The sequence below is a fragment of the Phalaenopsis equestris genome, unplaced genomic scaffold (genome assembly GCF_001263595.1).
Source record: "Phalaenopsis equestris unplaced genomic scaffold, ASM126359v1 Scaffold000600, whole genome shotgun sequence".
Lineage (NCBI taxonomy): Eukaryota > Viridiplantae > Streptophyta > Magnoliopsida > Asparagales > Orchidaceae > Phalaenopsis > Phalaenopsis equestris.
In genome coordinates this window covers 2,583,232-2,601,335 of record NW_018165040.1, presented here as the reverse complement: position 1 = coordinate 2,601,335, position 18,104 = coordinate 2,583,232, and the positions used below count along the sequence as shown (strand labels likewise).

The window sequence follows — 18,104 nt, the reverse complement described above, 5'->3', positions numbered from 1 at the left end:
CTGAGTTATTCTCAGGTTATTTCTGGGTTATTTTCAATAATCCCAAAATAACCTAAAAATAAAAACCGCGGGTTATTTCTGGGTTATTTCGGGATTACTGAAAATAACGCAGAAATAAACTAAAAATAACACAAGAATACCCTGCGCCGCACGTAGAGCTACATCAGGATTCCGCACAAAAATTTTTTTTTATTTTTTACCTATGCCAATTTGACAATTCTATTTCACTCAATTTTAAAGTTCTCAAAATTCACTCAAAACCGAGTCAATATAAAAATAAAAACACGTGTTTAAGACAAAAATATTTTTAAAAATGAGCTCCTCTATAACATAATGCATCAAAAAACAGTTTTTTTTTCGATCACTTTGGTTTGGCTATTTAAAATTATTTCAAATTTTTAAATAATTTCGAGCCAAGTTAGTTTGATCATTCTAATTAACTCAATTTCAAAATAGCTTAAATTTATTCAAAATTGAGCCATTTTAAAAATAAATTTAAAGGCACGTTCAAAAGAGAAGTTTTTTTTTTTAATTATTATTTTTCTTAATAGCTCGTTTTATGACTTACTGCATCAAAAATGCTTCCATTTATAATATCAAAAACACCTCATTTTTTTGTAAGAAAAAAATTATAACAATTATGTATACGAGTAAAAAGCCAGCAATATGCTAAATTAAAATTAAGACATTCATTTCAACTTTGACGTGATTCATGGTGGTAGAGTAGCAGATTATTATTTAATCGTGATACAAAGATCTAACACTCAAAAAAGAGAAAACAACTAATAAAAATACCAGAAGCTCTTACTTGGAAAACCAGGAAAGGGAAAAACCACGAGATCTGACGCAGCTGAAAAGTTCCACTATAAAAATATAATTACAGTTGCAGCAATTTATCTCACAAACGAGAAATGGTTATTGGTTTTCCCAAGTTACAATATTGACGGGCAGCGACCGATACCGATTAGCGGCGTTCGGTCGGTGGTGATCGACGGTGGTTGGTTGTGATGGACAGCCTTCGATGGAGGTCGTTAGAGGTCGACGGAGGTCGGTTGTCAACTGTCAGTGGTTGTCGACAATGTTCGGAGACGGTCAGCGGCGATCCACGGTGGTCGGTTATTGTTGGTTGCTAGTTGCAGTCGGCGGCGGTCTGCGGTGGTCGACAATGGACGATGGTTACCGACAGAGATTGGTGATGGTGGGGCGACGGTTCACGGAGGTCAGTGGCGGTAGTCAACGGTGGTTGACAGTGGTCGAAGGCCACATGAGTAGTCCTATACTTCAATTTATTCTCAAAGTTTCAAGTTCTTTCTCAAGCTTTAAGTTCTGCTCTCCTCCTTAATGAGAGGGTGAGACTATATTTATAGAGTTTTAGGTGAAATTAATGTAAAAATATGAATCACTTTCATCGGACGACATAGAGAGCTTCCCTTAATTGGACGACATTTGATGAACATTTGAGTGTCTTAATGATGTCAGAATTGAGTGATATTGGACTCATTGGATTCGTCTTGTCAAGACGCTTGATTTGACTATAGACTCGTCAAAATTGATATTCGTTTGATCTTTTCAATGTACTCATAAAACTTCTAAAATCGGTTTAATGGCTTAATTTGGTTGAGATCGAACCATTTTTTATGACATTGGGTTCTTCTTGTCGAGTCGAGCAGTTTGATTGTATGTTTGCTGAAACCAGAGTTTTGGATGACTTTTTATCGAGATTTGAATATTTATTGCTCAAAAAGTTATCTCGAGATGGAGATTTATTGGAGGTGTATCAAACTTAAATATCCCTTCAAAATTGATTTCAAAAGAATCAATAATCCTCGTGAAAAAATATTAGAACTCAACTATAAAATATTTGAGAACTATTATATCACTTTTATAAACTCTGAATTAAAAGGGTCCCATGTAAATAGTGAGAGACTATACACTTTTCTCCCTCCCTCTTTCCCTCCTCTCTCTCTTCTTTATAATTTAGGAAAATTTTCATAACAAAAATGAGAAATTCACAGAAACACCATGCAAATCTAATGTGTTTACATATCTAATATTTAAATTTTATATTTACATTTATAACACCTAGGAGCCATAAATCTATACGTGAAAATGTGTATTCAATTTTAATAAATAAATAATAATTATTATTATATTTTAGCTGAAATTTTTATTATACATTTAAATATAAAAATTTAGAAGTGGGAAATACAGATACATAAGAATTTTAGAGTAAGTGCCTGACTGCTCCTATATATATATTTCCAAAACATAAATTTTTAACATCGATCAAGAATGTCATTATTATCAAAATGAAATATATGTTTTTATACATAAATTTATAGAACTAGTGTTAAAAATGCAAATATAATGTAAATACAAAAGAATCATGTGGCAATGTCTTAATCTATTTTTATTTTATGTAATATAGAAATTAATAATTTAAGAGAATGTTCTTATCCTCATAGCACACAACAAATTCGATAATATTTATTTAACAGGGTCCAATTCTGCGTGCTTTCTTTCGTTGCTGCTTTCTTCAGCCGTATGCTCGTATCATCTCCTCCACTCTGCTTCCATGAAATTGCTCCGCTTCAATCTCTCGGTCTCTTTCAACACCTAGCCCTAATTTTTCATTATTTATTTTTTATTATTATTTAATATGTGGATCTTTTTGTTTATATAGAAGAGGGAAGTGAGCTTGTTGAGGAGCGGGAAATCAAATTCTTCCTCTTCTTCCATTTGAGCTCTGGTTTGAATTAGGGTTTTTTATTTGAAGATAGAATGCAGTAATTTGAATTAGGGTTTTCCATTTGATTTCTCGAGGTAAAATGGAGCTATTTTTACTTGATTTTTACAGTTTTTGTGGTTGAAATAATCACTTTATTTGGTCTTGTTTATTGGTAAAATGGAGCGATTTTTACTTGATTTTTACAGTTTTTGTGGTTGAAATAATCAGTTTATTTGGTTTTGTTTATTGGATTAGGTTAAGTTTTACTGCTGAATTATGTCGACGAATCTGGAAGCTCGGACTGGGCGTGAATTGCAGCGTTATGAGAATCACTTTCGGCTAGTTGCAGGGTATGAGTTTTTCTTTGAATGGATTTGTTTTGAAATTTAGGGTTTATTTGGTTTCCTGAAGCTAGAAGGGCATTTACACACATACCACATAAAGTTTGATTTTTACATTTATAACACTCAAAACCTTAACATCACATCAATAATACAACCATTATTAACTTTTTGAATGAGTAGTTTATGACACCAAGGTGTTATAAGTGTGAGTAACAAATTTCAGGTGTTAGATGTGTAAATACATAAGAATTGTGTTGTTTGTATATGTAAATTTCCCCCTTTTTTTTATGGAAATGATGAGCTTATTTAAGTTTGGTTAGATATTCTTAGCAATCAATATGTAGTTTAAACTCTACAAACAGCTATAAAATTCTGCTAAAAACGATTAACTGAGTTCATGGTGACCTTTAACCTTAATTTTTAGAAGCTAGCAGTTAGTGCTCCAACCATGGGGCCATAATATCTTGGAAGATTTACACACATACCACTCAATTTACCACTCAATTCGTTTACACACATACCACTCAATTCGTATCTATTTACATATCTAACACCTAAACATCAATTTTTACATATATGCCAACCCTACCTATGCATAAAAAGATGTATTTCAATTCTTAAAAGTTAAAATGGTAGTATTTTTGACATGATATGAAAGATTTGAGTGTATAAATGTAAAAAATTAAAGTTTTGTTGTTCGATGTGTAAATACATAGGAATTGGGTGGTATGTATGTGAAACTTTTGGTTTGGGCAAGATCTTGTGATTGTGTGGTATGAAGTAGTTTCTTGACTATATGTCTAACTCGATTTCATGATCATGTGCTTAACTCGTGTGAGATTCATTGATTGTTATTAGCTTTATCTCGAATATTTAGATTGGCTCTATGAATCCTCATTTTTTTAAATTTATTCTGCACAAATCAATTTGCACAACTTCTATCGATGATAAGTCGTAAGATTTACAATTTTTTTCTTATTAATTCTTGAATGCTAATTTCATTCATATGAGTGTATTTTTAATTTCCATCTTTTATTGCATATTTTATCACTCGAGTACCGACTTGGTTGCTTGCAAATGGAAAATGTGTTTTTAAATTTATCATTTCATTTATTTTGAGTGTGAATCCAATTAATTGATGCATTTAACAATCAATTTAATGAAGTTAAAGTTTATTTAACACGTATTTATTATTTTTAACTAAAATAGTTACTATAGAATGCAAATTGTGCTCCTTAAGGAATGATGTTAGTTCAAAAACGTTTCTTTCTTTTTGTTATAAGATTTCTGACATTTTTAGCCTTATTAGGATTATTTCCTTGTAAAAAAATAAAAACTTTCAGCAATTTCCTTACCCTTACTCTCTTTGGATTGGATTAGGTGCATACCATACAGATTGAAACAAAACGTCGAAAACTCGACAGGTGATTTGTTGAGTAAGTTGGAGGTTCTTATGATTACTACACCAAATCGTCATGATCTTATCTTCCCTAAAGTATGGCATCCTCTTTCATATGTTTATAACGTTTGTAGGATTATTATTGTCAATTTATCATTGATGAATTGATAACTATGTAGGGTGGATGGGATAATGATGAGACTGTCGATCAAGCGGCATGTCGCGAAGCTTTCGAGGAAGCAGGGGTTCGAGGAATCATCCATGTACGCTAAACCCTATTTATCAAATTAATATTGATTTCTTTTCTCGATTACATGCATGCATACATGGTTCACTTGCTTTTCACTCATGATTTTGAGGATGCATTTGGAATATGTTTTGTTCAATTTACATACTTTGCACACTTTATTATGTATTTACATATCTTGCAGCTAAACTTTCATATTTACATACATAGTACTGGTGTTTTAAACATAGGCATGAAAATGTGTATTTCACTTTTTAAAAGTCATAATAGTGCTTTTTTTATGTGATATATGAAAGTTTAGGTGCAAGATATGTAGATACATAAGAACGTGTGATACGTATGTAAATGCCCCTATTTTTTATAATTTTTTGTTGAGTCAGTGGGCTTTTTATGATTAGATTTGTTATAGTGTGAAAGCTGTTGCTGGACATTTTTGAAAGAAAGAAAAAAAATTGTAATACTGAGAACTTTTGAGAACTCCATTTTTTTCACAACAATGCCGCTACTAATTTTACACGGGGCGTTTAGATACATGCCACTCATTTTTATGTATACACATATCTAACACCTTAATTTTACTTTTTACATTTATATCGCTCAAAGATTTCATCCGTCTTAACTTTTAAAAATGTGAACTACATTTTCATGTATAGCTAATTTTAATTACAGATCATATTGTCAATCAGACCTCCTCAAATATATCCATATATATATATATTGCAAATTTAATTTGTTTGAAGTAGGATCTGAGTTAGAACAAGTGACCATAGTGTAAAATATTAATTATTTTCTAATTCTTTGCTTCAGGATACTTTATTGGGAGTGTGGGAATTCAAAAGCAAGAGTAAGCAGAACCTCAAAGGGCAAGAGGGTGCATGCAGAGGCTACATATTCGCGCTCCAAGTTACTGAGGAGCTCCAGTTCTGGCCGGAGCAATCTTCCCATGATAGGAAATGGCTAAATGTGTGGGAGGCATGGAAGCTTTGCCGGTATGATTGGATGAGAGAAGCTCTGAATTCTATCTCAGTACTTATAAGTGGGAAGCCGGTGAGGCTATTGACTGTGCCTGAGATGTCTGAGCCCACTTCGTTCTTCTGTCTAGTGAAATCTTCTGGAAATAAATGTGTTGATAGTGCAATAAATGCCTTTTGTTGATGAGCCTTCTCTCTCTCTCTCTCTCTCTTGCTTTGGAATTAAATTTTGTTGATGAGCCTTCAGCCTTCTCTCTCTCTCTCTCTCTCTTGCTTTGGAATTAAAGGAAGGTTTGATCTGTAGTGCTAATTGTAAAATGAAAATGACAACTACCTTGTTAGAGAAGAACATTGAAGTATTTTATGTATTTATATTTTTTTGGTATTCTTAGATGTGAGTGTTTATAGAAGACATTGAAGCCATTAGGATGATATACTAATGATACATTTTTTATGGAGTAACCAGTTCTCACAAGCAGAGCGAAAGCGAGGCGTTGATCGTGAATTCTCGCGAAGGCGGTATGAGGCAAGAACTAAGCTATACTCGATACATACATACAAAAAAATAAAATACCACACAACAAAAGAACATTATATACATACTACCCATCAATTTCAATTTAATTACATATTTAATACCTGAAATTTAATTTTTGCATATTTGTCATCTTATATATATGCGTAAAAATTGTTTTCCATTTTTTTAAAAAAATTAAGTGATAAATTTTATGTGATATAAAATACTTGGTTCATATTAATATTAAAAAAAGAATAAGGAAATTAATTGTCAAAAGCTTAAAATCGCAAAATATAGTTATGAGACCAAATTAATGTACAGGTCGTGTAAAGAAACAAAGTTAAAACAAAAAAAATACAAAAAAAGGCTAAAAACCAAAATAAAAATAAAATGCAAAAAGCGCTCTAAAAAAGGCCCTTAATTTTTTTCTTTCAAGGAAAGTGAAAAAATGTAGTGGAGGTTGAAATTTAAGAGTTATATATGGTATTAAAATAAAGGTGACTTGCTTGAGAGAGTAGTTTGCGCTTATTAATCATTATAGAAGCTTAGAAGGTAAATTTTAAAACTAATGTGCAATAGAAATGAGTGAAGGAAAAAAAAAATTCTATTAATCTTTGTTTAAAAATTTTAGAGGCATTTACACACAACTCAATTCTAATGTATTCTAAATTTTCATATTTATATATCTAACACTCAAATCTATAACATCACATTAAAAATATTTCTACAATTTTTTTCATCTATAAATTTATGATATCAAAATATTAAACATGTAAATATCAAGCTTTGATGTGTTAGTCATTTAAATACATAATAGTTGTGATCTGTACATTGATTTTTTTTCTAAATTTTAATTATAGAACGGGCATGGTAAAAATTTATCCAGTTTGGGAATGAAAATTTATACTATAGTTCATAGCCAAAGTAGAGACTGTTTCTCTTTAAAACAGGTAGTTTAACAAAAAAAAAACATTACCATAATAGCACAAAAACATAGACAATTTAAACCAGGCTGCATTGCATATTATAACAATTTTGGGTAATTTACATATATTCATATGGAGCATTTCACATTTGAAAAACTAATATTTGTGATATTTGTAAATATTGCAAGCAAATAATTTGGTTCTAGTCCATAAATTCCTGATTTTAAAAATAAACAGAATCAAAAGCAAGACCAAAATAGATCCAACAATTAAAAAGTTATATATATATATTAATAATTCCATAATCATATTTATAACAAGGCTGTAGGAACAGCTTTTTACAAATCCCTAAACTAACGCCCAAGAAAACATGGCGCTCAAAGGGGAATCATATTATTTGTTTTACATAAGCATCCTAATCGCACACAGTCCTGAAACTTCAAATTACATACACTATTATAGATATATATAATAATTTATATAATATTAGAGTAATGGGGAATTTAACATGAGAACTACAAGTCAGGTAGCTCACACTTTACAGGATTCTTCAAAACAGTAGCAGCAGCAGAAGAATCTGAACTGCTGTTATGAGGGCCAAGGCTTCCAGCCACAACTGAATCACTGACCATATCAAAGTTGAGCCTACCACTTATTTTTCTGCTGCTGAAATAATGAATTAAAATCTTAGAAAAATAAATAAAAAGAAAGATTTAAATATACCACTCAATTACTATGTATTTACATGTCTTAACACCTAAGCTTTATTTTTCACGTTTATGCCACTTACCTTTCGCATAAAAAGATGTATTTCACTATTTAGCAGTTAAAATTGTGATATTTTTTATGTGATATGAAAATCTTGGATGGTATAAAGGTAAAAAAAAGGGAAAGTTTAGGTTATAGATATGTAAATACATATAAATTTTTAATCATTCAAGAAATAAAATAAATATTGTTCAAAAAACCTGTTCAAGCGGTTATTAATGGCGGACAGATCCTTGGAAGGGCTCTGATAGGCATGGGTACTCTCGCCAACACATGCGTAATAGCTCTTTGAACTTGGTGAAAGTAAAGAATCCATCTGAGAAGAGCATGAATTCTCAAGATTATTTTGATGCTTCTTTTAAATATTATAACAAAAATATTATGGAAAAATTAAAAATTTCAGGATTTGGGGTTGGGGGCACATTTACATATATATACCACAAAATTCTTATGTCGCAACAGGCCTGTGTGCTCGAACTAAAAAAGCAATTTTTATGGTAGATCATCCGAAAAGGTATTGGTGGCTGAAGAATGATGATGTAGCAGTGACAACTAATTGGAAAATGCATAGAAATGACTAGCGGCACGCTAATTGAGCTAGCTAACAAGCCAAAGTGCTGGGTAAGACGAGCCCGAGCTCGTGGCTCGATAAACACAGCTCATGAGCTCGTTAATTAACGAGCCTAGCTTAAGCTGGCTCACGATCCAGCTTGGCTCACCCCTAATCCTAGCATACATTACCTTAAAGCATGATAATATTATCATAGGCATTTACATACATAACACCATACAATTCTTATGTACTAAGATATAATACCTAAACATTCATATTTGCATTACATATGTAAACATATTAGAATTGTGTTATGTATGTAAATTTTTCTATTATTTAAATGCCGCCAAATTTATGATTCTTCTTTGCCAATTAGTTAAATTTAAAAGTTCCTTAAGGGTGATTGTAATTATCTATAAAACCAATTGTGAAAATATTTTTTTAAGAAAAGATCAATTATTAAAAACTATTATGGGTATTATAAATTTTTCCCTAAATAAAAAGTTGAATATTAATTTTCTTAAAACAATGCTTTTTGATAAATCCGATCTAAAAAGTTCCTCATCATAAAAATTTTCAAAAAGAAAAAAAAAACAGCAGTGGAATAACAGTACGTAGACAATATCCTTAAAAGTATAGAAAAATATAGGCTAAACTAGTTTTTTGCATAATTAGAGAAAAAAATCTCAAATAAATGAAAATCGTAAACTCAAATTATTTTTTTTAGAAAACACACCTTCGAAGTTCGCAACGGAGAAACATACACATTATGTGAAGCTGAAACTTTCTTTGGAGACATGTCAGGAAGATTTGGGAAACGAGACAGCTGAGGCGATCCTGGAATTGGGCCTTCAACCGACAAATTTAAAATAATAATAATAATAATTATATAATTAACCAAACAAAGCTTGATGTAAAATGCAAAACAAATGGTAGAAAAAAACAAAAAAAAAAAAAAAAAAAAAAAGAAAGAGGCCGCATACCATCGATATTATTAATAACTTCAGAAGGCCTCTCAGAATTTGGACGAACTGCAGCAGATCCCAACTCCACCAACAAAGGCTTTACAGAGGGAATAAATATCTCATTATAAAACGTAATTATATCAACATGCTCTTGACCTTTTTTCTGCACAAACAAGGTTCAATTAGGCCTTTTTCTATATCTTTTAGGTGCATTAATTCTTATATATTTACATATTTAACACCTATACTTTCATATTTACATGCAAAACACTAAAAACTAAAATATTATATCATAAATATCACTATTTTAAAGGTGAAATCAACTTTTTATGCTTAGGTTTATGACCCCAAAGTGCTATAAATGCAAATATCAAACTTTAGAAGTTTGATATGTAAATACATAAAAGTAGTGCGCTATGAACGTAAATTTTCCCATCTTTTACCGTGTGCAGCGAATCTAAAAAGCAATGGATTGATATATTACCCCATTGAAGTTTTCTGATGGCCAACTAATAAAAACACTGCGAAAGACCTGCGGTTTACACTGCGGCTGCTTTCTGTAGTTGTAAATAATCTCCTTAAAAGTCAGGTCTAAATGCGATATCTGTAAATCAGAGCATTAAATTAGAGTTAGCTGTTACAATAGTGAAAAAAATTTGAATGTATAGTTAAAGGTATGCTTGACAAATTTGAGAAACTAATTGATTTCAGATGCCTAAAAATTTGGACCAAACCGACCAATCAGAATGAAAAACTGAACCAAACCAAACAACAATTTGGTTCAGATATTTCGATTTGGTTTAGATTAAACTGAATTATATTTAAAATCTTTTTTGTGCAATTTATATTATATTATGCATTTTTTTATCATATAATTGATATGTAATACGAATAATTTAAAATATATAATTTGAAAAAAAATTTGTTTCTTTCAAGGCAGTTAGAATGGAGAAGATAAACAGAACCAAAAAATGCAAATTATGAAATGGGTTTCAATTTATTACAGGTTAGTCAGTTCCTCTGGTTTTATTAAAAATTGTGATTTTCAAACCAATCCAAAAACCGAAAAATCAAATATTTCACTAATTAAAACCCATATTAGAACCGAATGGTCAAAAAACTTTTGGTTCGGTTTGATTTTTCAGTTATAACCAAGTAACGCAGATCCCATGTATAGTACCTTGGCAACACCATAGAAACTGCAGAGTATGATCTGGTCGATGTGCCGATTAAAGAAAAGACTAGTTTTTTGACTAAGTATTTGTTGGATGAGATAATAAACGCGCTCTTGTGCTTCCTGCGACAACTGCAATCTTTCACACAAGCTTCTGATTCTGATTGCACTCAATTTTATAATCTACAAAGCACAAATAAACATCATAATTACATCAACCTCAAGCACTGAAATATTACAAAGTATTATTCACTGAAAGAGTAAAATGTCAAAATAGCCTCCTCGCTATTCCCGTGGGGTCATTTTAATCCTTACTCTTTTAATATGGATTAGAATGATTTCCAGGAAGGACAATTTTAACCCCCAATAAAAGTCTGAGAACTAAATTAACACTTTCATATACTCTGAGATTACAATGACCTCCCGCAGAAAATCAGGAGACCATATTGACTAATTTCTCTTGAAGAAATTTTACCTTACTAAAGAACACATTAATACTTATCTCAGCACACGTCTCCCCACCTCCTGAAGGACTAGGACGAGTTGGACTGTAAAGAGTACTATAGATTCAAAGACGAATCAAATAGAAAATTCGCTAAGTAATTGGAAGCAAAAAAGACGGCAAACCAAAGATTCTAAAAGACTTTCTAACCTCGCAAAAGTAGATTGAAGCGGTGGTAGTTTAGATTTGGGACTGTTGGCAGCGAGTGTTCGATCCTTGACAGGAGAAGTAAAGGAAGCGCGCTCCACTAATACAATCCTATTATATTCGGTGCATTGCTTCTTAGGAGATGGAGCATCACCATTTAGATCTGCATATCAAACATTTCTCTTTTAAATCAAAACTTCGTGGCTTAATCTCAAATTAAATTAGAAAAGGACTCGCAGAGAATTTCCCATAGACAAAGTAGCATTGAAATATGTAAAAAACGAAGGCAAAATTGCATAGATAGCAGCATTGTTATTTACAAATTTAGCACCCTGCTTAATTTATTTTTCAAATTCTCAGTCAAATATCAAAATTCATAATAAAATCTCAACTCATAGTTTTCATTTTTATTAATTTTTTTAATGATGGCACACGCAAATGCATCAGTTTAGAAGCTGGTTTTGTAAATAGCAATGTTTCAAGTGTTAGTGTATGTAATTATCCCAAAATATGAAAAGTCAGAAAACTCAAGCATAAAGTTTAGTTGCAGCATAAATAACCAAAGAGAGACTTAAATTTTGCTTTCAAGAGCATAGGTTATCAATAACAGTTAAATTTAAGAGTTAATAGCAAAATTATTAATAATTAATAATAATAATATTGGGCATTTGCATACACACCAGCCAATTCATATGTATTCAACAGCTGACAACTAAACTTACTGTCCAAATCCTTCATATCACATAAAAAATACCACTATTTTAACTTCTAAAAGTGAAATACCTTTTCATGCATAGGAAAGGTGAAATATATGTAAAAACAAAATTTATACGTTAGATATGATGTATGAAAATCTTCCTAAAAAAATATGAAACTGAATATGATTCAATATTGAAAAGTTCAGCTATCACGATTGGATGGCCTGTGATAATACCTGAAAAGTTTTCGCGCTTGTGAAGAGGGAGAGGCGGCAAACCTCCAACAGGAATGTTATAATTTGCCGCAATTGCATCGAGGGATAACATTGGCTCCGCTAATAGTCCTAACCTGCTTATGTCCGGCGAAAGTGACGGTCTCGCCACGATTAACGAATTGTACATCGACGACCCTTTTTCCCATGCCATGCTTTCGAGAAGTCGTTCTTCCAACGAATTCAAATGTCGTTTCAACTCCCTCGGAAGAGTTTCTTCATGTCTCACGAAGCTTTCAATCACCTTGCTCAAGTCAAAAGCTGTAATGCCCGTCCTCTCGAGGACGGCGGGAAACATCATTGTGACAGTCTTATGAGTAGCTAAAACGAGCTCGGCGGAACAAGCCAGCATGCAACGATGAAACCGCTCATTTGTTAAAAGCAAAGTAAGATTGTTGCCGTTTAGTTTTTGTGACTCTGCTCTACACATCGCCTCCAAAACACGATAGTAAAGCTTCAACGCCTCCAATTTTCTCTGCTCGGCCCATATGGTATCCATCAGGCTCGCGCCCTGAAAACTTCCTGGCATGCGTCGCTCTCCAAAAGAGCTAACGGGAAATATTGCGCCTAGAATTAGGTTGGCCCGACGAATGATATCGTTGTTCATATCCTTATCACACGAGGAGAGAAACCGGCGAAGTTCGCCATCGGGTTTTGAAGGAAGCGGAGAGATGATGCTCCGGAGCCACTTTGCAGTCGTCATGGCCGTGCTAACCGGTGTGTCGAATACAATCTTAGAGCTACCAGAAAGATTGCCATTGGCAGTTGATGTAGGAGATTGCATAAAACTGGTGGGACTTTTAATAGTCTTTGCAGGCGAAGTTATCATATCAAGTTTACTCTGCATTAACAAAGATGAGCGTGAAATAATGTTAAAAAAACAAAGAATTAAACATCTATATTGAGTAAAGTGTCAAAATAGTCCCTTGATTATTTACATAGGGTCATTTTAGTTCCATAGTTTATAAAAGTGTCAAATTAATCCTCAAACTAATTTAATATTGGTTGGAACAATCATCAAGAAGGATTACTTTCACACTCACTATAATAGTTTGGGACTGAATTGATATTTTTATACTCTGACAAAATCAGGGGATCATTTTGACACTTTTCTCCATCCATATTTACACAATCAAAAAATATACCTTTCTACTTGATATATTAATGGCTCCACCAGATAAGCTTCCAGTTCCAAGTACACTGTCATCATCGCTGCAAAACACCCGCTCGTCCAATTCACCAATAGTGTTAATTGCTTCATCATAATCCTTCTCCAAAATGAGAAGAATTGATTGCAACGAATCATCCTCTAAAAGACCCTCAAAGCATATCAAACCATCTAAACAAAAATGAATAAACCAATAAATAAGAAACAACATTTTCTTAGGGGTTATTCAGGATCACTTTTGTTTTTAATTTTTTTCATATTTTATTTTATTTATATTTTGATTTCAAACAAAATATGTTTAACTATTTGATTAAGATAGAAAACTTTTTGAGTGTTTTTAAAAACATGTTAATTTGTTTTTAGTAAAAACAAAATATGTTAAAAAAATGCGCTAATCAATAAATATGTTTTTTAAAATAAAAGAAAAAATAAAAAACAAAATTGATCCCAAACAAGCTCTTGATAAGAGAAACTTAGACCTCAAAAAACCTGAAAAAACCCCAATCAAATGAATATAAACTCGCCTGTATTAAAGAAATCCAAGTTTTGTGTTTTACATTCTGATGCTGGACGAGGTTTTTTGTTTAAAATGTCCGCAATTAACTTATTTGTTTTCTCCAAGGTTATCTTCAGCTCATCCTCTGATGTATGATAAATGTCACACAGAGAGGCAAGAAGGTCAACACCCTTTTCAGTTTTCTTCCCTGTGAAACCAAAGAGATGTCACTTATTACACGAAATACAAAAGGGAGATTTACATGTATACCATTCAATACTTATGTATTTTAATATTTATCATCTAAACTTCAATTTTTTACATAAATACCACATTTGCAATGCATGAAAAGATGTATTTCACCTTTTAGAATATTTGTTCGGTATAAATATAAAAATCAAAGCATAGGTGTTAGATATGTAAATACAAAAGAATTGGGTGGTATGTATGTAAATGTCTCAATACAAAAACTGCACACACACACAAAAGCATAAAAATTTCAACAGTCAATTACCAAATAGTCGAAAGTCGGCAACATGAAAGTTCCTAAATTTTATGGGTACATGGAGAATGAGTATGGCCTGTCATAAAATAAATGGTGAACTTTGTAAAAGGCATCCCTAAATGATTTACAATATTACCAGAATAAATAATAAACCATGAGGGGGAAAAAATACCAATATTGAAACTAGTCCATTAGTGCAGGTCACGAGATCTCTAAAACGGCTGAATGTATGAACCCGTAGAGCCAAGAATAATAGCCATCCAAAACGGTGATAATCTGATATGTACCCAGTATTATTCAAAATACCAGAAGGCTGACTGCTAGAGTCGCCTCGCAGGAATAGTTCTTGATATGCTCGTCTGTAGTGCCTGGAGAATAAAGAAATCAAAAAAATTAGGAAGAGTTACATGTAATGTTAGTAACATTCATGTGAACAAATGTTAGGGGCGTTTACATACGTGCCACTCAATTCTTATGTATTTGCATATCTAACATCAATACCACATCTTTTATGTACGTATCACTTTATATATGCCTGAAAAGGTGTATCTCACATTTTATATTTAAAACGGTGGTGATTTTTTGTGATATGTAAGATTTGGGCGGTATAGATGTAAAAAAACAAACTTTAGGCGTTAGATATGCAAATCAATAGGAATTGGGTGGAATGTATGTAAATGGCGCAACAAACTATTGCATCCATGTATGTGAATAAGCATCAATATAAAACTCGACAAACAAAGTAATTGTAGGATGCATATTTTGGGAACTTCTCGACAGAACATGCTTCCATTAGATAAAAGGAAAAAAATGATTTAGAAACAAGTGATTATATGATATCCAATAAGACAGAAACATGGGATCCATGTAAATATAGGGTTCAGAAATCATGAAGAGCACAAATGTATAAGATTTATACACATGTATACACATAAGCACATAAAAGTATAAATATACGCATGCAGAATTTTATTCATGCAAACAAATAATCAAACAATTGTATGATTGAACAATACCTTGTTCATGTTTGGCTAGTTAAACAAACAGCCTCATATAAACTAATTGAATTTGAGCTGATTATCAATAAATTTCAACAAGATTCAACACAATTTTTTAGGAAATTGGCATACATAGCATGCAATTCTTATGTATTGCATATCTTGAACATAAACTTTCCTATTTACAGTTCGTGTTCAGCTCGTTTGCTTAACAAGCCGAACACGAGCTGTTCACGAACAAAGAGTCTTTTTAACAATCCTAATCATGTAGCTATAAAACAATAAGAGTTTGAGCAAGATTTAAAAATTATTATTTAGATTAAAACATCATTTGAATCTAATTTAATAATTTTTATTATATTTTCTTAATCAATATTTTAATTGATTATAAATCTTTGTAGCCTTGTAGTCAGTTAGATTTTTTTAAAATACTACTTTTTTAAAGAAAATGTACAAAAATTGGAGGGGGAGGATCCACGTCTATAAAAACAAAAAAATAAAATACTACTTTATATTATATATATATATATAAACTTGATGAGTAGTATTTTGAGCCAAAATGAGCCGAACACGAATGAACACATCTTAGTTCGTGTTCGACTCGTTAACTTATCGAACAAAATTAACGAGCCAAACATGAGCTGTTCGCAAATAATGAGCCGTTTTGACAGCCCTATTTACACACATAATACTCAAATCTTTAATATCACATCAAAAATAGCACTACAACCACTTTCTAAAAGTGAAATAAACCTTTTCATCAAAATTACGACTATTACCACTTTAAATATAAAAGTTTAGATGTAGGATATGGAAACACATAAAAAGTGTGTGCAACATATCTAAATTTCCATTTTTTTTTTTCACAAACCACCTCAATAATAAGCCGAGCTTGCACTACTACACCACTGAATAATGACCAATCAAATATTTTCAGCAATTAATGTTTTAAAAAGTCTTGAGTGGCAAATTTGCATATTATTAAATATAACAATTTACCTGCTTAAAGCACTTAGATGAACAAAATTCACCTGCAACTCCTTCAACTAATCATATAAAAAACAAGAAATTGTAGTCAAGCAATGACAGAAAAGAACTGTTAATCCATAATGAAAGGTCTAATCTTTGCATACCTCAAGCCTCTTTTCCCAATCTGAACCATATAAACCGCTAAGAATATAACTAGCCTTTAGAGAGAACTGTGGCATCTCCTTAAAAAAGTCAACAATGCTAAAAAGCAATAAATTAGATTGCAAATCATGCAAAAAAGAAACGGTTGGTTTGTTGTTTAACCAAAATAGCACATGAGAATAACTTACTTCAGCTTAGAGGCCCTCAAAATTTGGCACAAAGAAACTCCATGCCGTCCACTTTCCCTCCTTCCCTTACTTTGACCCAATCTTATAATGCAGTACAGCACAAACGCTGACCAATACCTCTCGACTTCACCAGGCTGAAGTTTTTAAAAACGAAATTTTTTTATTAAACATTTGCCGCCAAGAATTCTAAAATTACAAAAAAAACCCTAATAAAACTTACAGATCCGCTTCCAATTGTGGATATGTTGGCCATCAAAATCTGTTTAGTTTCTCTGAACAACACCATTGCCTGTCTCGTTGTGCTTTCATCAAGCGCAAGCACACTCTGCCACGCCAAATCAACAGTACAGCAACAAAAAGAGAAAAGAAAAAGATTTAAATCTCAGTAAATATAACGCAAACCTTGCACAAATTTCCAAAACGAGCCTCCATGGCATCACCATCATCGAAATTCGAAGAAATCGACGGCTTAACGTCCTCCATTCCCGAACCACACGAACTTGTCCACTCAAGCCAGTTTCCCCATAAACCCTACCCGATCTACCATAACACCTCTCAAAGTTTTCTGAAGCGCAAAGAATTGGAGACGAAGGGTAACCGACTGAATCTCCCGCCAAACCCTAGTATCACCAGCAGGCTCCGTTCGAACCACAGAAGGTACTTCGCCGGAGCCACCGTGAGCTGCAGTTGGAGGATCGATAAGGAGCTTCTAGGGTTTTGAAAAATCGTTGAATGAATTTATCTGGATCACAGCCACTCGCTATTTTTCTTGCCCGTATTTTATACTCCCGAGGAAGCGCTCCATTTTTACGCGGGAAAAGCAGAAGCCATGGCATGCTTCACATAACATTGCATGCATACATCCATGATCCATCAATCACTGAAGATAGGGCCGAACTTTAGTTTTAAAGCATGGGCCCATATATTTTGTTCGGACTGAAATTTACATAAGTGGGCCTCAAATTCAGGGAATAATTTTACTTTAGATGATGATGTCTGTTTAATTAAAAAAATTTATAACAAACTGAAAAAATAATTATATACTAAAATAAATATATATGATATTAACACTCTCCGGGGAGTACAATTATTGGCTGCGCAACATAACTCATAGTGTAATCTTTGACGTCACTTAAAAATGTTTTATATGATTATAATATCATAATTGTAAATAATATATTTGAAAAAAATTGCTTTGTTATTTACAAATTACCTTTATCTTTTTCATCCATCTCTCAATTTCTCAATTAATATCAAAATTTACGAAAAAATTCCAATCTATGTAATTTTATTTTTATAAAATTCTATGTAAATTCATCAGTTTAAAATACAAGCTTAATAAAAATACCAGTATTGAGTGATATGTAAATAAATAATTATATATATATATATATATATATTATAAAA

General features: G+C 32.1%; 2 protein-coding genes across 6 annotated transcripts; one reads left to right on the top strand and one right to left on the bottom strand.

Moving 5' to 3' along the window:
* The first annotated feature begins 2,505 nt into the window (after positions 1-2,505).
* LOC110029687 (nudix hydrolase 13, mitochondrial-like) lies at positions 2,506-5,904 on the top strand. 3 transcript variants are annotated; one of them, XM_020732098.1, is made up of 6 exons: positions 2,506-2,602; positions 2,687-2,823; positions 2,984-3,078; positions 4,453-4,567; positions 4,651-4,734; positions 5,526-5,904. In XM_020732098.1, the coding sequence occupies exons 3-6, from the start codon at positions 3,005-3,007 to the stop codon at positions 5,871-5,873; spliced, it is 621 nt and encodes a 206-aa protein (XP_020587757.1). In that variant the 5' UTR covers positions 2,506-2,602; positions 2,687-2,823; positions 2,984-3,004; the 3' UTR covers positions 5,874-5,904. The 3 variants fall into 3 exon arrangements, with proteins under 3 accessions (XP_020587757.1, XP_020587758.1, XP_020587755.1); XM_020732099.1 differs by having other exon boundaries at positions 2,509-2,602; positions 2,684-2,749; XM_020732096.1 differs by having other exon boundaries at positions 2,509-2,602; positions 2,684-2,823.
* Positions 5,905-7,447: 1,543 nt separating this feature from the next.
* Positions 7,448-17,562, bottom strand: LOC110029672 (retinoblastoma-related protein). Of its 3 annotated transcripts, none has more exons than XM_020732078.1 (18): positions 17,100-17,562; positions 16,918-17,022; positions 16,698-16,831; positions 16,512-16,608; positions 16,378-16,424; positions 14,553-14,748; positions 14,390-14,456; positions 13,904-14,083; positions 13,357-13,550; positions 12,176-13,052; positions 11,245-11,404; positions 11,068-11,152; positions 10,599-10,775; positions 9,903-10,022; positions 9,437-9,581; positions 9,190-9,302; positions 8,101-8,216; positions 7,448-7,795 (listed from the first exon to the last, which is right to left on the bottom strand). In XM_020732078.1, the coding sequence occupies exons 1-18, from the start codon at positions 17,178-17,180 to the stop codon at positions 7,648-7,650; spliced, it is 3,042 nt and encodes a 1,013-aa protein (XP_020587737.1). In that variant the 5' UTR covers positions 17,181-17,562; the 3' UTR covers positions 7,448-7,647. The 3 variants fall into 3 exon arrangements, with proteins under 3 accessions (XP_020587737.1, XP_020587736.1, XP_020587738.1); XM_020732077.1 differs by having other exon boundaries at positions 7,450-7,798; positions 17,100-17,561; XM_020732079.1 differs by having other exon boundaries at positions 7,451-7,798; positions 11,068-11,140; positions 17,100-17,560.
* Between the last annotated feature and the right edge of the window lie 542 nt (positions 17,563-18,104).